This window comes from Schistocerca gregaria, chromosome X (genome assembly GCF_023897955.1).
Source record: "Schistocerca gregaria isolate iqSchGreg1 chromosome X, iqSchGreg1.2, whole genome shotgun sequence".
NCBI lineage: Eukaryota > Metazoa > Arthropoda > Insecta > Orthoptera > Acrididae > Schistocerca > Schistocerca gregaria.
Window position 1 is genome coordinate 125,178,733 of NC_064931.1, and position 22,938 is coordinate 125,201,670.

At 43.6% G+C, this 22,938-nt stretch overlaps 1 protein-coding gene and 1 pseudogene across 1 annotated transcript in view; one reads left to right on the forward strand and one right to left on the reverse strand.

Annotated features, from left to right (window-relative positions):
* The window catches only part of LOC126299204 (ITG-like peptide), a 91,747-nt gene that overhangs the window by 23,362 nt on the left and 45,447 nt on the right, over positions 1–22,938 (forward strand). Inside the window, exon 3 of the mRNA XM_049990990.1 lies at positions 18,609–18,732. Within this exon, the coding sequence (XP_049846947.1) occupies positions 18,609–18,732 (124 nt within the window). The remainder of the gene's footprint in view (positions 1–18,608; positions 18,733–22,938) is intronic.
* On the reverse strand, positions 8,265–8,382 carry LOC126299691 (5S ribosomal RNA; annotated as a pseudogene).

Sequence of the window (22,938 nt, forward strand, 5' to 3'; positions counted from 1 at the left end):
AGTACTACATTTTTTTTTACTCCAACCTTGTGTAAACTTTGAAACACAAAATTCCTTAGCGAGCGAGGTGGCGCAGTGGCTAGCACACTGGACTCGCATTCGGGAGGACGACGGTTCAAACCAGCGTCTGGCCATCTAGATCAGATTTTCCGTTAAGTCCATAAATCACTTCAGGCAAAGGCCGGGATGGTTCCCTTGACAGGGGACGACCGACTTCCTTCCCCATCCTCCCCTAATCCGATTGGACTGATGATATCGCTGTTTGGTCCCCTCCCCGGAATCAAACAACCAACAAAGTTGCGTGGTAAGTCCATGGGGTATCCGTGAGCACAAACTCTCCCAAAGTTAAACACTTTCAGTTTGACAATATATCAGTTCCTCTCTTCGCCGGATGAAGCAGATTTGCTTTTAAAGATTGCTTGTCCTTTATAAACTCTTCGACTTAGTACCTTTCTTTATCGTTTATACATCAGTCTTTAGACTTACCAAAAGGAAGAAGAGAATACCTCGATAATCCTGTGGGACTTCACGGGATGTCCAGAACGGATTAAGTGGCTGCTATGTCAGTTACCTTAGCAAGGATAGAATAACAACTGATGCTATCAGTAGGAACTTTGCGTGACTGTACCTCTCCAGCCTTGTTGTTTGCTAATTACGGCCAAGAAAATTTTCTTACGAGACGATTTTTAAAGCGAATAATTTGCATCCTTATCGTTGCTGGCGTAGCTCTGCGAACGCTGCTGTTAATCTCACGCAACGTGACGCTGCACGCGAAGTGGGCGGCTAATTCTTGGCCTTGGAAGCCGTATCTGAGACAAAAATTTCGTGTCACCGTTTTACTGCAACTCGTTCTCGAATCAGCTTCTGGATCTGCTCCGCCCTTTCAGGAGAACTTTACGAGTTTCACGTATTCGCTTCGAGCAGTCACTTAGCTTGCATGTACGCAGAGTAGCTCAAATCGAGAACAGCTTAGCTACCAAGTCACGAAACAGTAACGTGGTAACCGAGTTTCTGCTGGACGTATGGTCCCTGGATTCGAAGATTATGTTAATCCACTTCTTTCACTCTAAAAGATAGAACGGGCAACCATTTATGAAAAAGCAAAAGCATATGTTACGTAAGTAATGACAAAAATAATATTCACCCTTAATATCACCTCCTGTTTCTGTATCTTTTGTTCCAGTTTGTTTCCATTGTAAAGTGCCATTAACTTTAACAATATAGTATTTTTTTAACAATATTTTCCCATCAGCCGCTTCGTTTCAAACTCGTATGGTACATGAAGTTCAAAAATCATCAAAATAGTGATCAAAAAGTTCTCTGACTGGTAGCAAGGTCTTTTCCAATATTTAAAGTGACTGAACTATAGGAAATCATGGTGTAATACTGAGCACGTCTACCCATGGTTATATTTACATGTTGAGTTGCAAGTCGGAGTAAGAAAGTGGTAGCCCCTCCATTACAATTATGAACAGTGAACCTTTGATTTTAGAAGATTCCGTTCATATCACTGACGAAATGTTGCAGTACAAGAGAAATGATTTTAATGTTAGTTTTAGCACAACAAATTAAATATCAGTCTATAAATTTCTACCTCAGAGAGTCAGATTTTCTCGAAATGTAATGCTATGAGTATCAAGTTTTTTCATTGATAAACACTACAGCATTAGTAATTTATTCATTATGCATGAAAAGGTCCATAACCCATAAATACTGGACTCTAATTTTATCACTTAGAGGAAGTTGGATTATGAATCGCATTAATATTAAGTACACACAAGAACGTTTCCTCACTTGGAGGGATAAACTATTGAGCACTCCGACGCACTTGACGAATGATTCATGAACAACGTCGAAGAAGTGTTATGAAATGGTGTTATTGATTTTTTTAGAGCACCAATGAAATTTTCAAGATAACTGAAGTTCTGATCAAAGGCATTGAAACTGCAATTCAAAATAATTTCAACGTAGATGACAGAGAAGATAAAGAACGACCAGTGCAAACGTCGAGTGCTATGATTGTGTCATTGCTATGAGGACGATTAATTTTCCGGAGAAAAAGAATGTTACCTGAAATCACATAGAAAAGAAAAGGTCACCAATAACTGATTGATTTCAGTAACTGAAATAACTATACAGTAAGTAAATACTCATCGCTTAAGTCAGGAAGCTGGTTCATATTTTACTAACTGAACACGTTCGCTGCTGTGAAAATTTCTTTACTTCGGTATTATTTTGGACTACTAATGTTTTAGAATCATTATCATTATTCTGGCTATTATAACTTTCTCACTGCATACATAGTTTGTAGGTTAATAAATAATATAGTGAAAATTGCAATCTACTCGTGAGTGCCTTAAAATCAACCAAACTTGCAGTAAAATGTCAAATAATTTGGGCCATAGGGTTCAGTGTTGACTGGACTGATGTAACACTAAAAGCCCAGTCAACGTACTCTCCAGTTTATTTGAATAACTTGGTATCACTGAAGGGTCAAATAAACTGGTGGTGAAGAGAACAACAGATCATATACTAATAGTCATGAAAAATTCTACATCGTCTTTCAGCACGTGCGTATACAGGAACCGGTATTCGAATTGTCAATATTGGGAGAGTCATACTTCCTTATTCTCTCTCTCTCTCTCTCTCTCTCTCTCTCTCTCTCTCTCTTTCCCTTTCTCTTTCCTTCCCTCCCCCCCCCCCCCCCCCCCACCCCGAAATATAACTTGCCTCCATCCCAACTTTTAATATGTCACAGATGCGTACGATTTCAATAATAGTACCAAAATATATGCAGTGCTTTAATTTAATAATAATAAATTGCTTAATCACAGTAAAGTATATAATAATAATAATAATAATAATAATAATAATTGCTTGCATCTGCACATAGTGTATTGCTTTAGCATAACTTCAAAGAACTTGCTATTCAGAGAACTGCACCATCTGAAAACAGTAGATTTGAAAATTTAAGAATTGCGTGTGTCATGCACTTTACATAAGAACTCTGATAGCAACGAACAACCTTGAAGACGTCATAATTTACACGTGCAATCACCATTATAAGCTGTTTACTATGCATTACGACTGTCAAAACATCTCTGCAGATAGGCAATGCGAGCGTGTAAAAGAGAGGAAAGTGTTACATTTCAGTACATTCCATCAATGTTCGGGAAGTCAGTCCCCAGTTTTTTCACCCTTAGTGAAGGGTCTTTTCCTTTATGTCTTTTCGTTGCTTCACATCCAGAGATTTGGCGGTTATTCCTGTAGAAATTCTAACTGCAAACATCAAAAAAGTTGTGCATCAGCCCGGTTACAGAACTCCTGAAGATAGACGTTGACTGTGGATATTGTGTCATAGACACAGTCCATTTGACTGTTCAGAGATGTCATTAAACCCGCCCAAAGATGGAAACAACCATGCATGAGCAGCGCCTATTATACGGAGAGAGTCCGACATCCTATCAGTTCCAGTCAGTACACCGGGAAGGAGGAACACGGCTCGTGTTGTCTGTAGTTCAACCATGCCTAGACGGCCAATACCGCTGTTCGATCGCGTCCACATAGTTAGTTTGTGCCAGCAAGGGCTCTCAACAAGGGAAGTGTCCAGGTGTCTCGGAATGAACCAAAGCGATGTTGTTCGGACATGAAGGAGATACAGAGAGACAGGAACTGTCGATTACATGCCTTGCTCAGGCCGCCCAAGGGCTACTACTGCAGTGGATGACTGCTACCTACGGATTATGGTTCGGAGGAACCTTGACAGCAGCGCCACCATGTTGAATAATGCTTTTTGTGCAGCCACAGGACGTCGTGTTACGAATCAAACTGTGTGCAATAGGCTGCAAGATGCCCAACTTCACTCCCAATGTCCATGGCGATGTCCATCTTTGCAATCACGACACCATGCAGCGCAGCACAGATGGGCTCAACAACATGCCGAATGGACCGCTCAGGATTGGCATCACGTTATCTTCACAGATGAGTGTCGCATATGCCTTCAACCAGACAATCGTCGGAGACGAGTTTGGAGGCAATCCGGCAAGGCTGAACGCCGTAGACACACTGCCCAGCTAGTGCAGCAAGAAGGAGGTTTCCTGCTGTTTTGGGATGGCATGACGTGGGGCCGGCATACGCCACTGGTGGTCATGGAAGCCGCCGTAACGTCTGTACGATACGTGAATGCCATCCTCCGACCGATAGTGCAACCATATCGGCAGCATATTGGCTAGGCATTCATGGACAACAATTCGCGCCCCCATTGTGCACATCTTGTGAATGACTTCCTGCAGGATAACGACATCGCTCGACTAGAGTGGATGGCATGTTCTCCAGGCATGAACCTTATCGAACGTGCCTGCGATAGTTTGATAAGGGCTGTTTGTGGACGACGTGACCAAACAACCACTCTGAGGAATCTACGCCGAATCGCCTTTGAGGAGTGGGACAATCTTGACCAACAGTGCCTTGAGGAACTTGTGGATAGTATGCCACGACGAATGTAAGCATTCATCAATGCAAGAGTACGTTCTACTGGGTATTAGAGGTACCGGTGTGTACAGCAATCTGGATCACAACCTCTGAAGGTCTCGCTGTATGGTGTTACAACATGCAATGCGTGGTTTTCATGAGCAATAAAAATTGCGGAAATGATGTTTATGTTGGTCTCTATTCCAGTTTTCTGTACAGCTTTCGGAACTCTCGGAACCGAGGTGATGCAAAACTTTTTTTGATGTGTGTATATTGGATTTCTTATTGACAGCACGTACAGTCAGTCGACGGAGATGTGTATTTACCTGGCTGTCATGCTAGCGGTCAGCTGGCGAGCACATCTACGTGGCAAGCCCTCACGTAAGGTAGTTTAGAGTTCACCTGTTAAACGTTGCTTGTAGTTTCTAGTATCCGTTGCCGTTTTCGAGACACTTAGTTTTCATGCCACTCTACTGTCCGAAAACTAGCTGTGAATTTGGAAATTGGTATACTTAATCGGCAAGCATGTGACAGCATGCGTACCTAAAATGCTCTAAAACGTCGCTCATTAAAACTGAATTTTCCGGTGATTATACCTCGGGTTCATCTGGTAATAAAAAGGCAGGATCAAGTGTTTTGGACATCCCTTGGGCTAGGGACAATTTGTATAATGAACAGAAGGATTATCTTAGTGTCACTATCCTACAGTACAGACTCATAGTATGAATATTTCACACTTCCGCCTGCCTAGGCAAATCGAGCAAATCGGTTGGTTCTTTTGGCATTTTATGTGGTCTACGGTGACCTTTATGGGACTTACGGGATTGTTGGGTATGAGTGAATTACAGTTACAAAAGCGTAGTTAGCGAAGTTCAGCCTCCAGTCTGAGAGAAACAAAAGTCTCCGTGTGGTAGTGGAGCAATTGGTTCCGCTCTGTTAGAAAGAGCAGCTTCAACTTTAAAGGCAGCAGTTGTGGTGTCACATGGGCGCCGTAGCGCCGCGATGGCCAACGCAAAGGATGCAGCAGCGTCCGTTTGGCGGGCCATAGACCACTGTAATGCTAAAGAGTCGGCCGTTTGGCGGGCCAAGGTCCAATGTAATTATTCGTTGGATTGCGAACACTGGACCTGTGCACTTCTTCCTTCAAAGTCACGTCCAGTGTTGTGCAAGAAGCTGCTCTACAGTAGACTTGCCCGCTCCAAGAGTGTCAACGCCCTCGACAGCCTAAAATTGAACACTGTCATATCAAGAAATGACAATGGCAACATACTCATAAAACAGCGTGAATCCGCTCCTCTCTCAGTAAGATTGTAAATTCTTGCTAGATGCAACGTGAAGCCATCGGATTTCTCTCGGTCAGTCCTAAAATAGCAGCAAAGTAATTGTCACCAGAAACATCACGATTACTGTCGTCTTCAGTACGAACGTCAGGAGCTGTGCCCGAAAAAAAAGAAGATGTATCATCAATAAAATGAAAACTACTATCAAACAGATGAGAAGTGCGATATTTTTGCGCATCGGGAAGACAGACAGTAGTGAAATGCGGCTGCCCATAGGCAACGCTTTTCTTGGGTACACTGACGGAAAAAAATTGCAACACAAAATATAATTAATGTAGAATAATGAAATTTCGGGAATACATTCCTGTAGGTAACATATTTAAGGGATTAACACTGCAAGATCACAGATTAATGTAAGCGTGAGATAAGCCATTGCAAATGTGAAATGCTGGTACGTTAGTAACCGGTGTAACTGCCAGAATGTTGAATGCAAGCACGCAGATGTTCGTGTATTGTGTTGTGAATGTGCCGGCTGTCAGTTTGTGGGACAGACGTCCATGACTGTAGCACTTGGCCGGTCAATACAAGGCCAGTAAATGCTGTTTGTTGATGACGCTGGAGTTTTCATCCGGTGATGTCCCATATGTGCTCGATTACACACAGATCAGGTGATCGAGCAGGCCGAGGCAATATGTCGATACTCCAGGCGCAACCAGCGTTCATCAGAATATACAAGGGACTTCCAACGTGCCCCGTAATGAGCTCTCGCTTTACATCACTGAAGTCGTAGATGCGATGGTTTAACTAACTAATTCTTCCCGAACAGGCCATGAAGGCCCAACGCTACCGATCGGCCGCCATGTCATCCTCAGTCTACAGGCGTCACTGGATGCAGATATGTCTACATCTGCATTTATACTAGGCAAGCCTCCAAACGGTGTGTGGCGGAGGGCACTTTACGTGCCACTGTCATTACCTCCCTTTCCTGTTCCAGTCGCGTATAGTTCGCGGGAAGAACGACTGCCGGAAAGCCTCCGTGAGCGCTCGAATCTCTCTAATTTTACATTCGTGATCTCCTCGGGAGGTATAAGTAGGGGGAAGCAATATATTCGATACATCATCCAGAAACGCACCCTCTCGAAACCTGGACAGCAAGCTACACCGCGATGCAGAGCGCCTCTCTTGCAGAGTCTGCCACTTGAGTTTTCTAAACATCTCCGTAACGCTATCACGCTTACCAATTAACCCTGTGACGAAACGTGCCGCTTTTCTTTGGATCTTCTCTGTCTCCTCCGTCAACCCGATGTGGTACGGATCCCATACTGATGAGCAATACTCAAGTATAGGTCGAACAAGTGTTTTGTAAGGCACCTCCTTTGTTGATGGACTACATTTTCTAAGGACTCTCCCAATGAATCTCAACCTGGCACCCGCCTTACCAACAACTAATTTTATATGATCATTCCACTTCAAATCGTTCCGCACGCATACTCCACAGATATTTTACAGAAGTAACTGCTACCAGTGTTTGTTCCTCTATCATATAATCATACAATAAAGGATCCTTCCTGCTATGTATTCGCTATACATTACATTTGTCTATGTTAAGGGTCAGTTGCCACTCCCTGCACCAAGTGCCTATCCGCTGCAGATCTTCCTGCATTTCGCTACAATTTTCTAATGCTGCAACTTCTCTGTATTCTACAGCATCATCCGCGAAAAGCCGCATGGAACTTCCGACACTATCTACTAGATCATTTATATATATTGTGAAAAGTAATGGTCCCATAACACTCCCCTGTGGCACGCCAGAGGTTACGCGGTTCCAGACTGAAGCGCCTGGAACCGCACGTCCATAGCGGCCGGCGAAGTCAAGGAAAATTGCATCTACCTGGGAGCCTGTAACTAATATTTTCTGGGTCTCATGAACAAATAAAGCGAGTTGGGTCTCACACGATCGCTGTTTCCGGAATCCATGTTGATTCCTACAGAGTAGATTCTGGGTTTCCAGAAACGACATGATACGCGAGCAAAAAACATGTTCTAAAATTCTACATCAGATCGATGTCAGAGATATAAGTCTATAGTTTTGCGCATCTGCTCGACGACCCTTCTTGAAGACTGGGACTACCTGTGCTCTTTTCCAATAATTTGAAATTTTCCGTTCCTCTAGAGACTTGCGGTACGCGGCTGTTTGAAGGGGGGCGAGTTCTTTCGCGTACTCTGTGTAGAATCGAATTGGTATCCTGTCAGGTCCAGTGGACTTTCCTCTGTTCAGTGATTCCAGTTGCTTTTCTATTCCTTGGACACTTATTTCGATGTCAGCCATTTTGTGCGAGGATTTAGAGAAGGAACTGCAGTGCGGTCTTCCTCTGTGAAACAGCTTTGGAAAAAGGTGCTTAGTATTTCAAGGAGAGGCATGTGATCAGCATACCGCGCTCGCGGCCGTATGTCAGCTACTTCTCAATCACGTAGCTCCTCAGTTTGCCTCACAAGGGCTGAGTGCACCCCGCTTGCCAACAGCGCTCGGCAGACCGGATGGTCACCCATCCACGTACTAGCCCAGCCCGACAGCGCTTAACTTCGGTGATCTGACGGGAACCGGTGTTACCACTGCGGCTAGACCGTTGACAATGCGATGGTTTGGGGTCAGTGAAATGCACGCTACAGGGCGTCCGTGAAGTAATTGATTTGTAACAGTTCATTGTGCCACTGTAATGCCAACCGTAGCTCAAGTTGCTGCTGCAGACGTAGTACGATGCGCCAGAGCCACACGCCGTACGCAGTGGTCGCCCGTCCCGATAGCCGCTCGTGGCCGTCCGGAGTTCGGTCTTCCCGCGACCGTACATTCGCGTGACCATTCATGTACAGTACCTACATCCACGTCTTTCTGCATTGTCTACAAAGGATTATCCAGCTTCTCGTAGCCCTGTCACACCATCTCGTTCACACTCAGTGAGTTTGTGCACGATTATGAACGCAATTTCTCCCGAGTACGTCAACCTGTACGTTAAAGACTGCGCTATTAATCTCTTTGCCACGCGATAGAAATTACAGGGTGTTACAAAAAGGTACGGCCAAACTTTCAGGAAACATTCCTCACACACAAAGAAAGAAACTATGTTATGTGGACATGTGTCCGGAAACGCTTACTTTCCATGTTAGAGCTCATTTTATTACTTCTCTCCAAATCACATTAATCATGGAATGGAAACACACAGCAACAGAACGTACCAGCGTGACTTCAAACACTTTGTTACAGGAAATGTTCAAAATGTCCTCCGTTAGCGAGGATACATGCATCCACCCTCTGTCGCATGGAATCCCTGATGCGCTGATGCAGCCCTGGAGAATGGCGTATTGTGTCACAGCCGTCCACAATACGAGCACGTAGAGTCTCTACATTTGGTACCGGGGTTGCGTAGACAAGAGCTTTCAAATGCCCCCATAAGTGGAAGTCGAGAGGGTTGAGGTCAGGAGAGCGTAGAGGCCATGAAATTGGTCCGCCTCTACCAATCCATCGGTCACCGAATCTGTTGTTGAGAAGCGTACGAACACTTCGACTGAAATGTGCAGGAGCTTCATCGTGCATGAACCACATGTTGCGTCGTACTTGTAAAGGCACATGTTCTAGCAGCACAGGTAGAGTATCCCGTATGAAATCATGATAACGTGCTCCATTGAGCGTAGGCGGAAGAACATGGGGCCCAATCAGGACATCACCAACAATGCCTGCCCAAACGTTCACAGAAAATCTGTGTTGATGACGTGATTGCACAATTGCTTGCGGATTCTCGTCAGCCCACACATGTTGATTGTGAAAATTTACAATTTGATCACGTTGGAATGAATCCTCATCCGTAAAGAGAACATTTGCACTGAAATGAGGATTGACATATTGTTGGATGAACCATTTGCAGAAGTGTACCCGTGGAGTCCAATCAGCTGCTGATAGTGCCTGCACATGCTTTACATGGTACAGAAAGAACTGGTTACATGGTACAGAAAGAACTGGTTCTCCCCTGCCACTCTCCATACAGTGACGTGGTCAACGTTACCTTCTACAGCAGCAACCTCTCTGACGCCGACATTTAGGAGAATTGCCTCGTCCATTGCAGGTGACCTCGTCGTTCTAAGTCTTCCCCAGTCGCTAGTCATAGGCTGGAATGTTCCGTGCTCCCTAAGACGCCGATCAATTGCTTCGAACGTCTTGCTGTCGGGACACCTTCGTTCTGGAAATCTGTCTCGATACAAACTCACCGCGCCACGGCTATTGCCCCGTGCTAATCCATACATCAAATGGGCATCTGCTAACTCCACATTTGTGAACATTGCACTGACTGCAAAACTACGTTCGTGATGAACACTAACCTATTGATGCTACGTGCTGATGTGCTTGATGCTAGTACTGTAGAGCAATGAGTAGCATGTCAACACAAGCACCGAAGTCACCATTACCTTCCTTCAATTGGGCCAACTGGCGGTGAATCGAGGAAGTACAGTACATACTGACGAAACTAAAATGAGGTCTAATATGGAAATTAAGAGCTTCCGGACACATGTCCACATAACATATTTTCTTTATTTGTGTGTGAGGAATGTTTCCTGAAAGTTTGGCCGTACCTTTTTGTAACACCCTGTGTATGAGGAACACATCTGACACCTCTGTTGCCTGACGCCATGACGGAAAAAATATCTTATTGCGACACGTGGCGACTTCACGAAATACGATACTTTTTTGTGATTTTTTTCAACATTGGTCTGAAACATTAGTTTTTCTTTTGTACCTGTGTTAATTAAGTATGTACCACTTTTTAAGTTCCGCTTTTTATTGGTCCCTGATCTGCTATTTTTGTCTGCTGCTGTCTGTCCCCTTAGCTGTGTGGTCAGCGCCTGTGACTCCCATGCAGAGGGCCCGGGTTCGATTGCAAGCCCGGTCGGACATTTTCTCCGCTCGGGGACTGGGAGTTGTGTTGTACTCATCATCATTTCATCATCATCGATATGCAAGTCGATCAATGTAGCGTCAACTATAAAGACTTGCACCTCGGCGGCCTAACTTCCCCAGGTGAGGACTCAGTACCATACGATCACATGTCGTTAATTACTTAAGGCAGAACGTGAGTACACTGCACAAAAAATTAGTCTACCAAGGTATCATCTGCGCATAGCGTTAAACGTCTCATTGGACTGCCTGTGCAGTCATCGCCTTGCAATATTTGTGTAGTGTTGGCAGAAGAGCCAACACCGCGTTACTATTGGAGGCCGAAATGCACGCGTTTAGCTCACGCAGGCTGGCGTGAGGAGGGAAGGACTATACTGACGTGAGGTCTGGAACATGACAAGAAATTAGCATTCAGAAAGCGGACGTAATTAGTGAGATACTGAACTTTAATTCATTAATGATGAACGTCGCTCTTGAAGGAACATGAGTCACAATATTATCTGTTCAGAAGACATAGTAACTGAATATGGCTCCTTGCTAGATCGCAGCAAATGACGTAGCTGAAGGCTATGCTAAACTGTCGTCTCGGCAAATGATAGCGTAAGTAGACAGTGAACCATCGCTAGCAAAGTCAGCTGTACAACTGGGCCGAGTGTTAGGGAGTCTCTCTCTAGACCTGCCGCGTGGCGGCGCTCGGTCTGCAATCACTGATAGTGGCGACACGCGGGTCCGACGTATACTAACGGACCGCGGCCGATTTAAAGGCTACCACCTAGCAAGTGTGGTGTCTGGCGGTGACACCACAATTTGAAAAGAGGCAAAATCGCATGTCGTCGAAGTCCACTACGTGCCTCTAGTCGGCTACTGACCTAGTTTTATGTTGCTTGTCCCGTTGAAGGCATGCAGCTTTATGTGCCACTGCACGATACCTGATTCATAACGTCGATTATAAGCATATCCCTCCGCAAAATTCGCTCGTAAACTGTTTGAAATGGACCTGCGTTCGCTGGCAGTAGTAATTCCTGTCGGGTTTGAAGCCGATCGTCACTGGCAAGGTGTGGTACCCTGCTCGTTTTGCTTGTTACACAACTTGGGGTGGTACACCATTCATTATAGAAACGATGCAGAGTCCACGCTGATATTAGTAAATCGGGTAACTTCAGATACAGTATGGTCATGGGCATGTTCCAAACACAAAAGCGCCGTTCTGTCACGCATCTACATAGATACGTTTCAGTACGATGATTCCATTCAATCGTCTGGCACATACACGACACATAACTGCCATACATAGCTTACGTCAGCAGTACCAGATATGTAGTGATCCAAAGACACCGATATGCTCATCTATGAAGCAGGGAGGGGAGGTTATGATATTATGGCCAGTAAGCTCCCGTAGACGTAACTTGCCTAATTCTGCTTATTCCCGTTGGCAGGCCTAGCGCAGTGGTTAAGTCACTAGACCCGTAACCTAGAGAAGGCAGTTTCAAATCTTTGTCCGATCATAGCAATTTAGGTTCCCTATTGTTTTACTTTGGACCTGTGCCGCAACAGCTTCTTCAGTAAGAAGGGGGATAACTTTTTACCACGTACGAGTTCAACATTTTAACCATTACAAATAATCTGTAGCGTCTCCCTAAAGACCTCGATTCCGACGAGATTAAATTGTATCATTCCTTTTCTTTTATGACTAGTACGGGCAAGACGCAGGGCGGGCAGTACCCTCAAATTCGTTCACTGTTCAGTGTGATTTAGTAAACATTGCTGACAGTGCTCAAACGTCTCATTAAGGTTATGTAGGCCACACTTATGCGAGTGTGTAAGAACAATCTAAGATTTTCCGTTGTAACTTTAACATTGGTACTATGACGCGTTCTCCCTGCACATTCGTTGATACATCGTTTGTCGATGAGAAAACCTATATCCGTATCCCTGACGTCAATTTTCTGTAAAATTAAAAAAAAAACATTATTTTTCGTCACGTACAATGACTTATTTAGGGACCGCCACGCTCCATTGCGCAAAACAACATAATTTTCATAAATGCCTACCGTGCAAATCCAGCCCATTGTATTTGTTGTGTTCAGGAGGCTATGTTCATTAGCTCTGGTATTAATTCCGTGTTCTAGGCGCTACAGTCTGGAACCGAGCGACCGCTACGGTCGCAGGTTCGAATCCTGCCTAGGGCATGGATGTGCGTTATGTCCTTAGGTTAGTTAGGTTTAATTAGTTCTAAGTTCTAGGTGACTGATGACGTCAGAAGTCGCATAGTGCTCAGAGCCATTTGAACCAGCCAATTCCGCGTTTTTTAATCTCTTTTGTTTTCTTTCTTAGAAATTTTAAAATTTGCTCCGAATCTCTTAGCGTCCATCCAGCTGTAGGCAACGTGGGGCTCATTGCCTGAAAAGCAGTTTACCTGGAAAAGCATCGGGCGTGCGGTTTCGAAGAAAAAAAAATCAAGATGCGATCATAGAAAAGATCCAAACAAGAGTAGTGGGTTTAATCACAAGTTCTTTTAATAGCTGTTAAAATCATAGTAGCTGATCTCGGATTAGATTTGACGCTTAAAACGCTGAGTCAAACGTTTTCGGTTAGTGCTACAGCGTTAAATCTGTGAATTGCGACGATACTGTTGTCGGTGGCTATGAATCCAGAACAGTAGGAATAACACCAAGTGCCTTCTCTCAACTTTATTGGTGGGTAAAGCACAATTTTCTTCCGCAACTAGAAAATCTAGAAAGCTAAGTGGTCTCATACCAGATCTGTTGAAAACAAATAAACATTGTCAGATTACACGGAATAATTGCATTTCAAAAACAGAATGGCCCAAGGGGGCCGATTGAGCCATTTCCATATCCTTCCACGGATACAAATGTAATTTCATTGAACGGTTTACCACGTGCTAAGTACACAGTGGCGAATATATTTAAGTGATTAACATTGAAAGATCACAAGGTAATGTAAGCTCGAGATAAGCCATTAAACAAGTGTAACCACCAGAATGTTGAATGCAAGCACGCATACTTTGTGTTGCATAGGTGCCGGATGTAAATTCGTGGGATAAGTTCACTGCCTGTTGCACTTGTCCTGTGAGTACAGGCAGAGTTAATACTGTTTGTGGATGACGCTAAAGATGTCGTCCGACTATGGCCCATGTGTGCTCGACTGTAGACAGATCAGGAAATTGGGCAGGCCGAGGTAACACGTCGACACTCTGCAGAGCGTGTTGGGTTACAACAGTGGTATGTGGGTGAGCGTTATCCTGTTGGAAAATACCCCTGAAATGCTGATCATGAATGGTACCACAATAGGTCGAATCACCAGATTGTCGTACAAATGTGCAATCAGGGTGCGTGGGATGACTACGAAAGTGCTCCTGCTGTTATACGAAATCGCACCCCAGACCAGGTTTAGGTAGAGTGGGTACAGCACGCAGACAGGTTTGTTGCAGATCCTCAACTGGTCTCCCTCTAACGAACACACGGCCGTTGCTGGCACCGAGGCAGAACCAGCTTTCATTAGAAAACACAACAAACCTCATCCACCCTGCATCTTGCCCTCCAGTGAGCTCTCGCTTGACACCACTGCAGTCCCAAATGAAGGTAGTTTCGGGTCAGTGCAATGCCCGCTACAGGGTATCTGGCTCGGAGCTGTCCTTGAAGCAGCTTATTTGTAATAATTCGTTGTGTCACCACTGTGGTACCAACTGCTGGTCAAACAGCTGGTGCAGATGCACTACAATGCGCCAGAGCCGAACCCCGAACACGATGGTCTTCCCTCTCGGTAGCGCCATGTGGTCGTCCGGAGCCCGGTCTTCTTCCGACAGTACATCCCCATGACCACAACTGCCAGCAATCATGTACAGTGCCCACATTCCTTCCAAGTCTTTTTTCAGTATCTCAGAAGGAACATCCAACTTCTCGTTCCACTGTAACACGACACCATTCAAATTCAGGGAGGTGTTGACAATGGTGTTTTGGTCACCTTAAAGACATTCTTAAATAACATCAACTCACCACGTTCAATCTCAAAGGTAATTAACGCTCACGACCCTTACAGCACCACTCTTATGCGACTGGGGCGGAATTTAAATAACCATCATCTTTCAGTCGTAGAAACATGCTTAGCAACTTTCGTTCATGTAGCATAACTCCTTCATCATATTGTGATTTTTTCCCTTCCGTATATTTGTCCCTATAAAAGGAACTAAACATTCGTCTCTGGCGATTAGTTCATTGTCTCAAATTGCTCAGTTTAGGATTCTCTTCATTTACAGGAAAGAGGCTGCAGTTATGAGAATCGAACGATAGGAAAAGAAAGCTGTAGTTCTACATCTATATCCACATACATTCTCCGAGAGGCACCGAATGGTGCATGGCGGAGGGTACCTTGTACGACTACTAATAGTTCGTTTTCCTGTTCTGCTTGTAAATAGAGCTTGGGAAAAACGACTGTTTATATGTCTTCGTACGAGACCTAATTTCTTGTATCTTCGCGGTCCTTGCGCTAAACGTACGTTGGTGGCAGTGAATCGCTCTGCAGTCAGTTTCAAATGCCAGTCCTCTAAATTTTCTGAATAGCGTTTCGCAGAAAGAAGTAAGACAGTGTTGTAACCTCTCCCCAGTATTCTGTGATCAGTGCACTGAGCAAGCATTAAAGGAAACAGAGGCGATATTTGGAAGGGAATTAGAGTTCAGAGGCAAGAAATAAAAAACTTTGAGGTTTCCCGATGACACTGTAACTCTGTCAGAAACGGCAAGATCTTGAAAGATTAGTTGAATGTAATGGATAACGTCTTGAAGAGAGGTGATGAACGCCATCAAGAGTAAAGAGCAAGTAATGGAATGTAGACGAGTTAAATCAGATATTGATAGATTTGGATCACGAAATGAGACACCAAAACTAGTAAAAGAGTATTTTTATATGGGTAACAAGATAACTGACGATGGCCGATGTTGTGAGGATACAAAATGCAGATTGGCCTTTGCAAGAAAAGCGTTTCTGAGAAAGAGACTTTTGTTATTATCGGATGAAAATTTAAATGATGGGCAGTCTTTTCTGGGCGAATTTGTGTGGAATTTAGTTTTGTATGAAAGCGAAGCGTGATCGATAAACAGCGCAAACAAGAAGAGGATAGAAGCAGTTGGAACGTGGTGCTATACGACAAGGCTGAAGATTAAACGGACAGGTAAAATAAGTAACGAGTTACTGAATGCAAATGAGGAAAGTAGAAATTGGTGGCACAGCTTGACTAAAAGAAAAGATCGGCTGACTGAACACATTTTGCGGTATAAAGGACTCGTCTGCTTGATAATGGAAAGATGTTGATAAAATTTGTAGCGAGACACCATGGCATGAGCACAGTAAGCAAGTTCAGATGAATGTATGTTGCCGTAGTCATGCCGAGATGAAGAGGTTGAAACAAAATAGATTAGCGTGGACAGCTACATCAAACCAGAATTACGACTGAAGACCACAACGACAAGATGCTAGGAAGGTAGCAGCGGAGCAGTATCATTACTCCATCTTTTACTCCACACGCAAATGGAGGGCAAGAAGAACAGTTGCCAGTTCCGCTGTGCACGAGATCGAACTTCACTCATTATACCAATTCTCCATTCCTCCTTATGTGTGATGGAGTCTAGTCATACACTGTGGCGACGAAAGACATGGGATACCGATTTACACACATACCGATGGCGGTAGTATCGCGTACACAAGGTAGAAAACGGCAGTGGATTCGCGGAGCTGTCATTTGTACTCAGGTGGTTCGTGTGAAAACGTTTGCGACGTGATTATCACCCCATGACGGGAGTTAACACACTCTTAAAGCGGAATGGTAGTTGTAGCTAGACGCATGGGACATTGCATTTCGGAAACCGATAGGGAATTAAATATTCCGAGAACCATAGTGTTGAAGACTGTGCCGAGAATTCCAAATTTGAAGCATTACCTCTCACCGCGGACAACGCAGTGACTGACGGCCTACACTTTAACGACCGGGATCAATGGCGTTTGGGTAGAGTCATAGCGCTAGCACACAAACAACACTGCGTGAAACAACCGAAGAAATCAATGTGAGACGTACGGCGAACGCAATTGTCAGGACAGTGCGGCTAAATTTGGCGTTAATGGGTTATGGTAGCAGACGACCGACGCGATTACCTCTGTTAACAGCGCGACATCGTCTGCAGATCTTCTCCTAGGCTCGTGACCTTGGTTGTTGGACGCTAGACGACTGGAAAACCGTGGTCTAGTAAGGTGAGTCCCGATTTCGGTAGGTAAGAGCTGATGGTAGGGTTCAAGTGTGGCTCAGACCCTGCGAAGCCATGGATCCAGGTTGTCACTGTGAAATCTGCTGGTGCCTCCATAATGGTGTGGGCTGCGTTTACATGAAATGGACTGTGTCCTCTGGTCCAACTGCACCCATCATTGACTGGCAATGGTTATGTTCGGACTCGTGGACTTCATGTACGAGGGCTGTCCAGAAAGTAAGTTACGATCGGTCGCGAAATGGAACGAATATGAAAATCCGATAAAGCTTTGCAAAGATGTGTTGGGCAGTGTCTCTAGTATGACTCTAGGTAGAATTATGTCGCTCTTTCCATTCCTGAGCTATTAGTGAGTGCGTAAAGATGTTATAGAGAATAGTGTCTCCCGCCAAGTACGAGGGCCTGCTGAGAATTTTCCCCTGAAGCTATGCAACCAACATTACATAACTGTCATGCGGTTTCTTCTTCAAGACAATTCTGAGCCTTATTCTGCAGAAGATGTTCCTGCATCGTTTCAATTGGAAATGTTTGGTTACCCACAATGCAGCCCGTAATTGTCTCCCACTGAGTTTCATCTCTGCTCAAACGAACCGCTGGTTATGAAGACAACATTTTGGCACAGACAACGAGCTTTAGGCCAGCGTAGAGAATTGGCGGAAAGCACTGGCGGCTGCCTTCTATGATGAGGGTATTGGAAAGTTGGTACAACGCTACGACGAATGTCTGAGTCAGAACGGCGACTACGTAGAGAAGTAGCTGAAAGGTGTAGCTAACTGTTACAAATGAAACATTTCTGATTTTCACTGTGATTTTCATTTCGCGATCAATCGTAACTTACTTTCTGGACAGCCCTCGTATATAAACAACAATGGAACTTTTGTGTATTACAATGCACCATGTCACCCATCCACAATAGTTGGTAACTGGTTTGAAGAATATTCTGGTAAATTCGGGCGAATGATTTGGCCGCCCATATCATCCGTTATGAATCCCATCGAACATCCATGGGACATAAATGAGATGCCAATTTCGAACAAAATACTGCGCCGGCAACACTATCGCAATTATGGACGGCTATAGAGGCAGCATGGATCAATATTTCTGCACGTGACTTGCAACGACTTGTAGAGTCCATGCCAGGTCGATCTGCTACAATAAGCCGGGTAAATGAGGTCCGACACGGTATTACGAGGTATGCTATGTCTTTTTTCACCTCAATGTATGTTCCTCGACTCCTCTTGGAAGGTTTTGCGCTTGAATTTTAAGAGTGGTCTCTTTTTTGCGATACGTGAGTCTTTGCTTTACCTCGTCTCACTGAGTTCGTCGTGTTTAAGATACTGAATTGCTGCAGCATTCTTTTCATCCTCGTAGACACCATACGAGTCAGTTGCCTCATATGTAATCCTTGGGAAACTAGGCAGCATCCCCTGCGTTACAGCTGGTGGGTGCATTGAACTGGAAATTCCAAAACACCGTTTCTTAATAGCACATACTCTACTGTCTTCACGGATACACTTCCTCGCATAATTCCCTCAGTACAATTTCTTACAATCATAAAAGACATTTGTAATGCTCTTACGTGTTCATGAAATAAAGTATGCAATGAATAACAAAGTGAATAATACTCTTTTTCTGTTTCAGAGGTTTCACAATCCGGTGGAGGTCTTCCAGGAGCTACAGGAAGATGAGGAGCCCTGCTACGGGAAAAAATGCACTTCCAACGAGCATTGCTGCCCGGGAACAGTCTGCGTGGACGTAGATGGAAGTGAGTATCTTACTCACTGCTGCTGGTCTCATCACTTTCGTAGCTTCCGTATACACCCTCTAGGCTGCCACAATGATTCTTGTCTGTTTATGCACTGAAACGACATGACGTCGCACTGACTTAAGTACATTCGAGACTAGTCCAGTGTAACTAAAACCGTATCTGTAAAGAATGTCTTACTGATGTGTGGCAGTGTCACTTTCTTTTGTAGTCACTTCAATTCTATATGGTAACCAATTCTGGTAGTTGAGGGTACTTCTCAAACAATCGCCGTTGTTCATGGCTGACAATGTATGTACAGCACTCGCTACCACACATATAAACTTCTCATAGTTGTCTCTCTATCACAAGAAATAGCGACTTAAAGTCAATTTGTCATTCGTAACACTGAGACAACTTTTCATCAGTTCTCGGTGTAGGAAGCCGCAGAAGGAATTGTATGTCGGATGGCACTGAAATAAATGCATACTCTAGAAAAGTTTTCGCAACGAGAACTCCATTGTAAGTCTATACTCTATCCCATACCACAACGAAATTAATATTCCTGTCAGCTTCTATCGAGACAAGTTTCGGTTATCTTCTATTGCAATCCTCTTACCAGTTTTCAAATTTTCCTTTTAAATATTCTTCATGGAACCTTTTTCATTGACACTCTGCGCTACTTTATCACAACGATCAAGCATGTTCTTCGTCCGAAAAGATGAAAAATCACAGCGTTAATGTAACATTTAAAAAGGTACTCCTATACCCTACAATTTGTTTTCCAGCTCAAGTTAAAATTTTACTACAGCTGTGTTTCTGTGCTTCTGCATATACCTCTACAATAGACGAAACACATAGGCAGAATAGTGGAGGGTAGATTGTGTACCAATGTCATTTTCCCTTCCCCCCCCTCCCCCCCCCCCCCACCCCACTGGCGGGTACTGACGCGAGAAGAACAACTGTAAGCATGCCTCTAAGATCTGATCGACTTTTTGTTCAGATTTCATCACCATCATCATTACGCAAAGTCTGTGGGAGTAAGGAATATCTTTCAGATACGTATTGGTTAGTGTATCCTTGATCTTCCGAACACCCATACTGCTTAAACAAACTCTTGTTGGATGGCGTAACTTATCTTTAAATATTTAACACCTCATCGGTTAATGAAGGATCCCAGAGTAAAAAAAAAAAACACACACAAACGACCAACAAACGAATTGTGTATACGATTTTCATTTTGGATGGACAATGATTTCAAATAACGCTATTGCAATCAGTATCCAGTTGTTTCGCCAATTTACGAGAAAATCCTACAGTTACGTACACAGAGCTTACTTGGCAGGCTTTGCACCAAGCAGTGTTCAACAGTTCTTCGGGAGGCATTTAAAAACAATCTTCAAGTGAACTACATAACAGAGTCGAGGGAGCAGCCCCGTTTGCCGCTATGCTACAGGAGACATGGTCCCATAACTACCTCATTACATCATTTCGCATCTATTTTATAGCCAATAGTCTCATTAGGAAGAACCAATATCCACAATTAGTGAAAGTCGATATCAGTGCCTAATGCATTCACAAGAGACCCTTCTAATTTAGACGGCCTCTGTAATCATAATATGAAGTACCTCTGTCTTCTATAGTGTTGTGGAGCAAAGTGTGGGTGCTCACCTGGAGAACCCATCATGAACTAATTTTCTCACATTGCCTTTCTCAACAACATGCCGAATGTGATCAGAACCTGATAAAACAACAACGTGAAATGGCACAGTGGTAAGACAGTGGACTTCCTTGCTATGTCTCGCTATACCGAATATCTACTCTATCTGCAAAAATATCATCGTTGTCAATATGTTAAACAACAATCGCCATTCTCCTTCTCCTGAAAACCTTCCATAATCCCAAATGAGGTTTCCCTCTGATATTTATTTCATTTCAATTTATTACTTTAGGTCGTTTATACAACTTGAGCCACATAGTGAAAAACAGCTTAGTGACAGTATGTAACTACAGAGTCTATGAGGAACATTATCTGCAACATTATTTTACAGCTTATGTATCTTCAAACGATTTGCAATCTTTTGAGAGTCCGATTTTCTTCCCCTTGTAGTTCCTTTTAATTTCATTTATAGCTACATCTTTTTATTTTGTTTTGTACAGATATGTGATAATGACAATGTCTGAAACTTATTACACTGGAGTACTAAATACACCTTCCACTCACTGAACGACTTTACCCAAATCTACCTACTTTAGATTTAGCAGACTTCACGTATGTTGCAACACGGTTCCATAACAGCCAATTGTTTCGTTAGGAAAAACCAATATCCACACTTAATGAGAGTAGCTCTAAGTGCCTAAAGATCTCTCAAGGTTCACTTATACTTTAGATGGTCTCTGTAGTCATAATATGAGATATGTTTGTCTTCTGTAGTGTTGTGGGGCAACATCATTAAAACTCTTTAATGCCTCCACTAAATTATTTCAAGTGCGTATGTTCAGGTGGAGGAATAATGTTGAACTAGTTTTCTAGCCCTGTTATACTTAATGAAATGACGAATGTGCCTATACCCAGATGAATATACGGAGTGATGTAGTGCAGTGGTAAGACACTGGACTCGCATTCAGGAGGACAGAATTTCATATCCCTGTCTGGCCATCCACATTTAGATTTCTGTGCTGAGCCAAAATCGCTTAGGACAAATACATGGATGCTTCCTTTGAAATGAATATATATGACTTCCCTGCTATGCTTCTCTAATCTCAGCATGTGCTCCATCTGTAACGACCTCTTTGTTGTAAGGGTGTTAAACCCTAATCTTCATTCTCCTTCTCCTGACAAATTTTCATAATCCATACCCAGGTTGTCGAGTTCTGAGAGTTATCATTATCCCTTTGGTAAGTGATATGCTCTATTGCTGTGGCTGTGCATCAGTTTGGTGGGAAATGTGTGAGTGGCTTGCCTCACACAGAATATAGGTGCCAAACAGATGCAAACTTATTGATATGGACATACCTAGATGACCACATCCGAGACGAGGTATAGCTGACGAAGGATCTGTGGGTAAGGTGGTACGTATATGCTTACAATTTACATGACATGAAAGTGATTGTTTATCACTTATTATGATATGCCCATTTTTTGAATTATGATTGTGCTGTTTGTACCATGTCTGTCATTCTATGCCTGAAAATTTTCACTTTGTTTCATATCAAATACTTATGAATATATTGTGTCTATGTGATTTTTGCGATATGATACATTCTTGTTGGTGCCATCAAACTTTATTCACCGACATTGTTGTTTGTGCCAAGTGTATTTTCTTGTCTTTGTGTCATTTTATTGTGTTCACTTTTTTTATGCCCCCATATTGTTTTTAGTGCCACGCCTAAGGCTGGTGCATGCAAGTCATTAGGACTTAACCGGCCAGTGGCACTGTCCCTCCTTTAGGTTAAGCGCTCAAAGGCTGTAAAGACTGGTGCATGCGGGTCAATGACCTAACCGGTCTCGGGAGAAAGCATGTAATACAGTTAAACTTCGTTAACCCGAATCCGAAGGGCCGCAAAATCCGGAGTTCGTGTTAAAAAAATTCGTTTGAAGTGAAAAACAGATTTTAATAAGTATACAAGTACTGCAGTACACTAATGTGTAATACACTACACTATCAATCACGTTATTGTAGACTTATAACATTATAAAGTGATTGTAAAATTCAAGTACTCACAAGTCATGTACGCGACTTCTTGGAAAATATTCGGTCATTGTTCGCTGATGTTCATGGGGACGATAATATTTCGTAATTTCACAACCGATTGTAATGATAGCTTCCATAAACCCAGCACTGACGTCAGATGTTGAAGCGAACCGTTGTAATCAGTCCAAGACTGTAAATATCTCCCGATGGGTAAGTGCAATGGTATCTGTATTCTCTCCCTCTTCACTTTCTTCTGATGGCCCTTCTTGCACCTCGTTTACAGCTTTTGGCACATCCAATTCCACAGAAGCACATACGGCAACATCATCGTCTACACCAATGAATTCTTCGAGACTCTTCCCAGGGTTCGCAACGTCCTAAAGAACTGTCCATTCATCAGGTGAAGTGGCATCTTCTAACTCGTGGACACCATCAGTGTTGCTATGTCTCCAAGCTCTGTTAAAGCACTTCCCTATTTGATGTGGGGATACTGAGTTCCAGGCTGCTGCGATGGCTTTTATTGTGTCCAGCA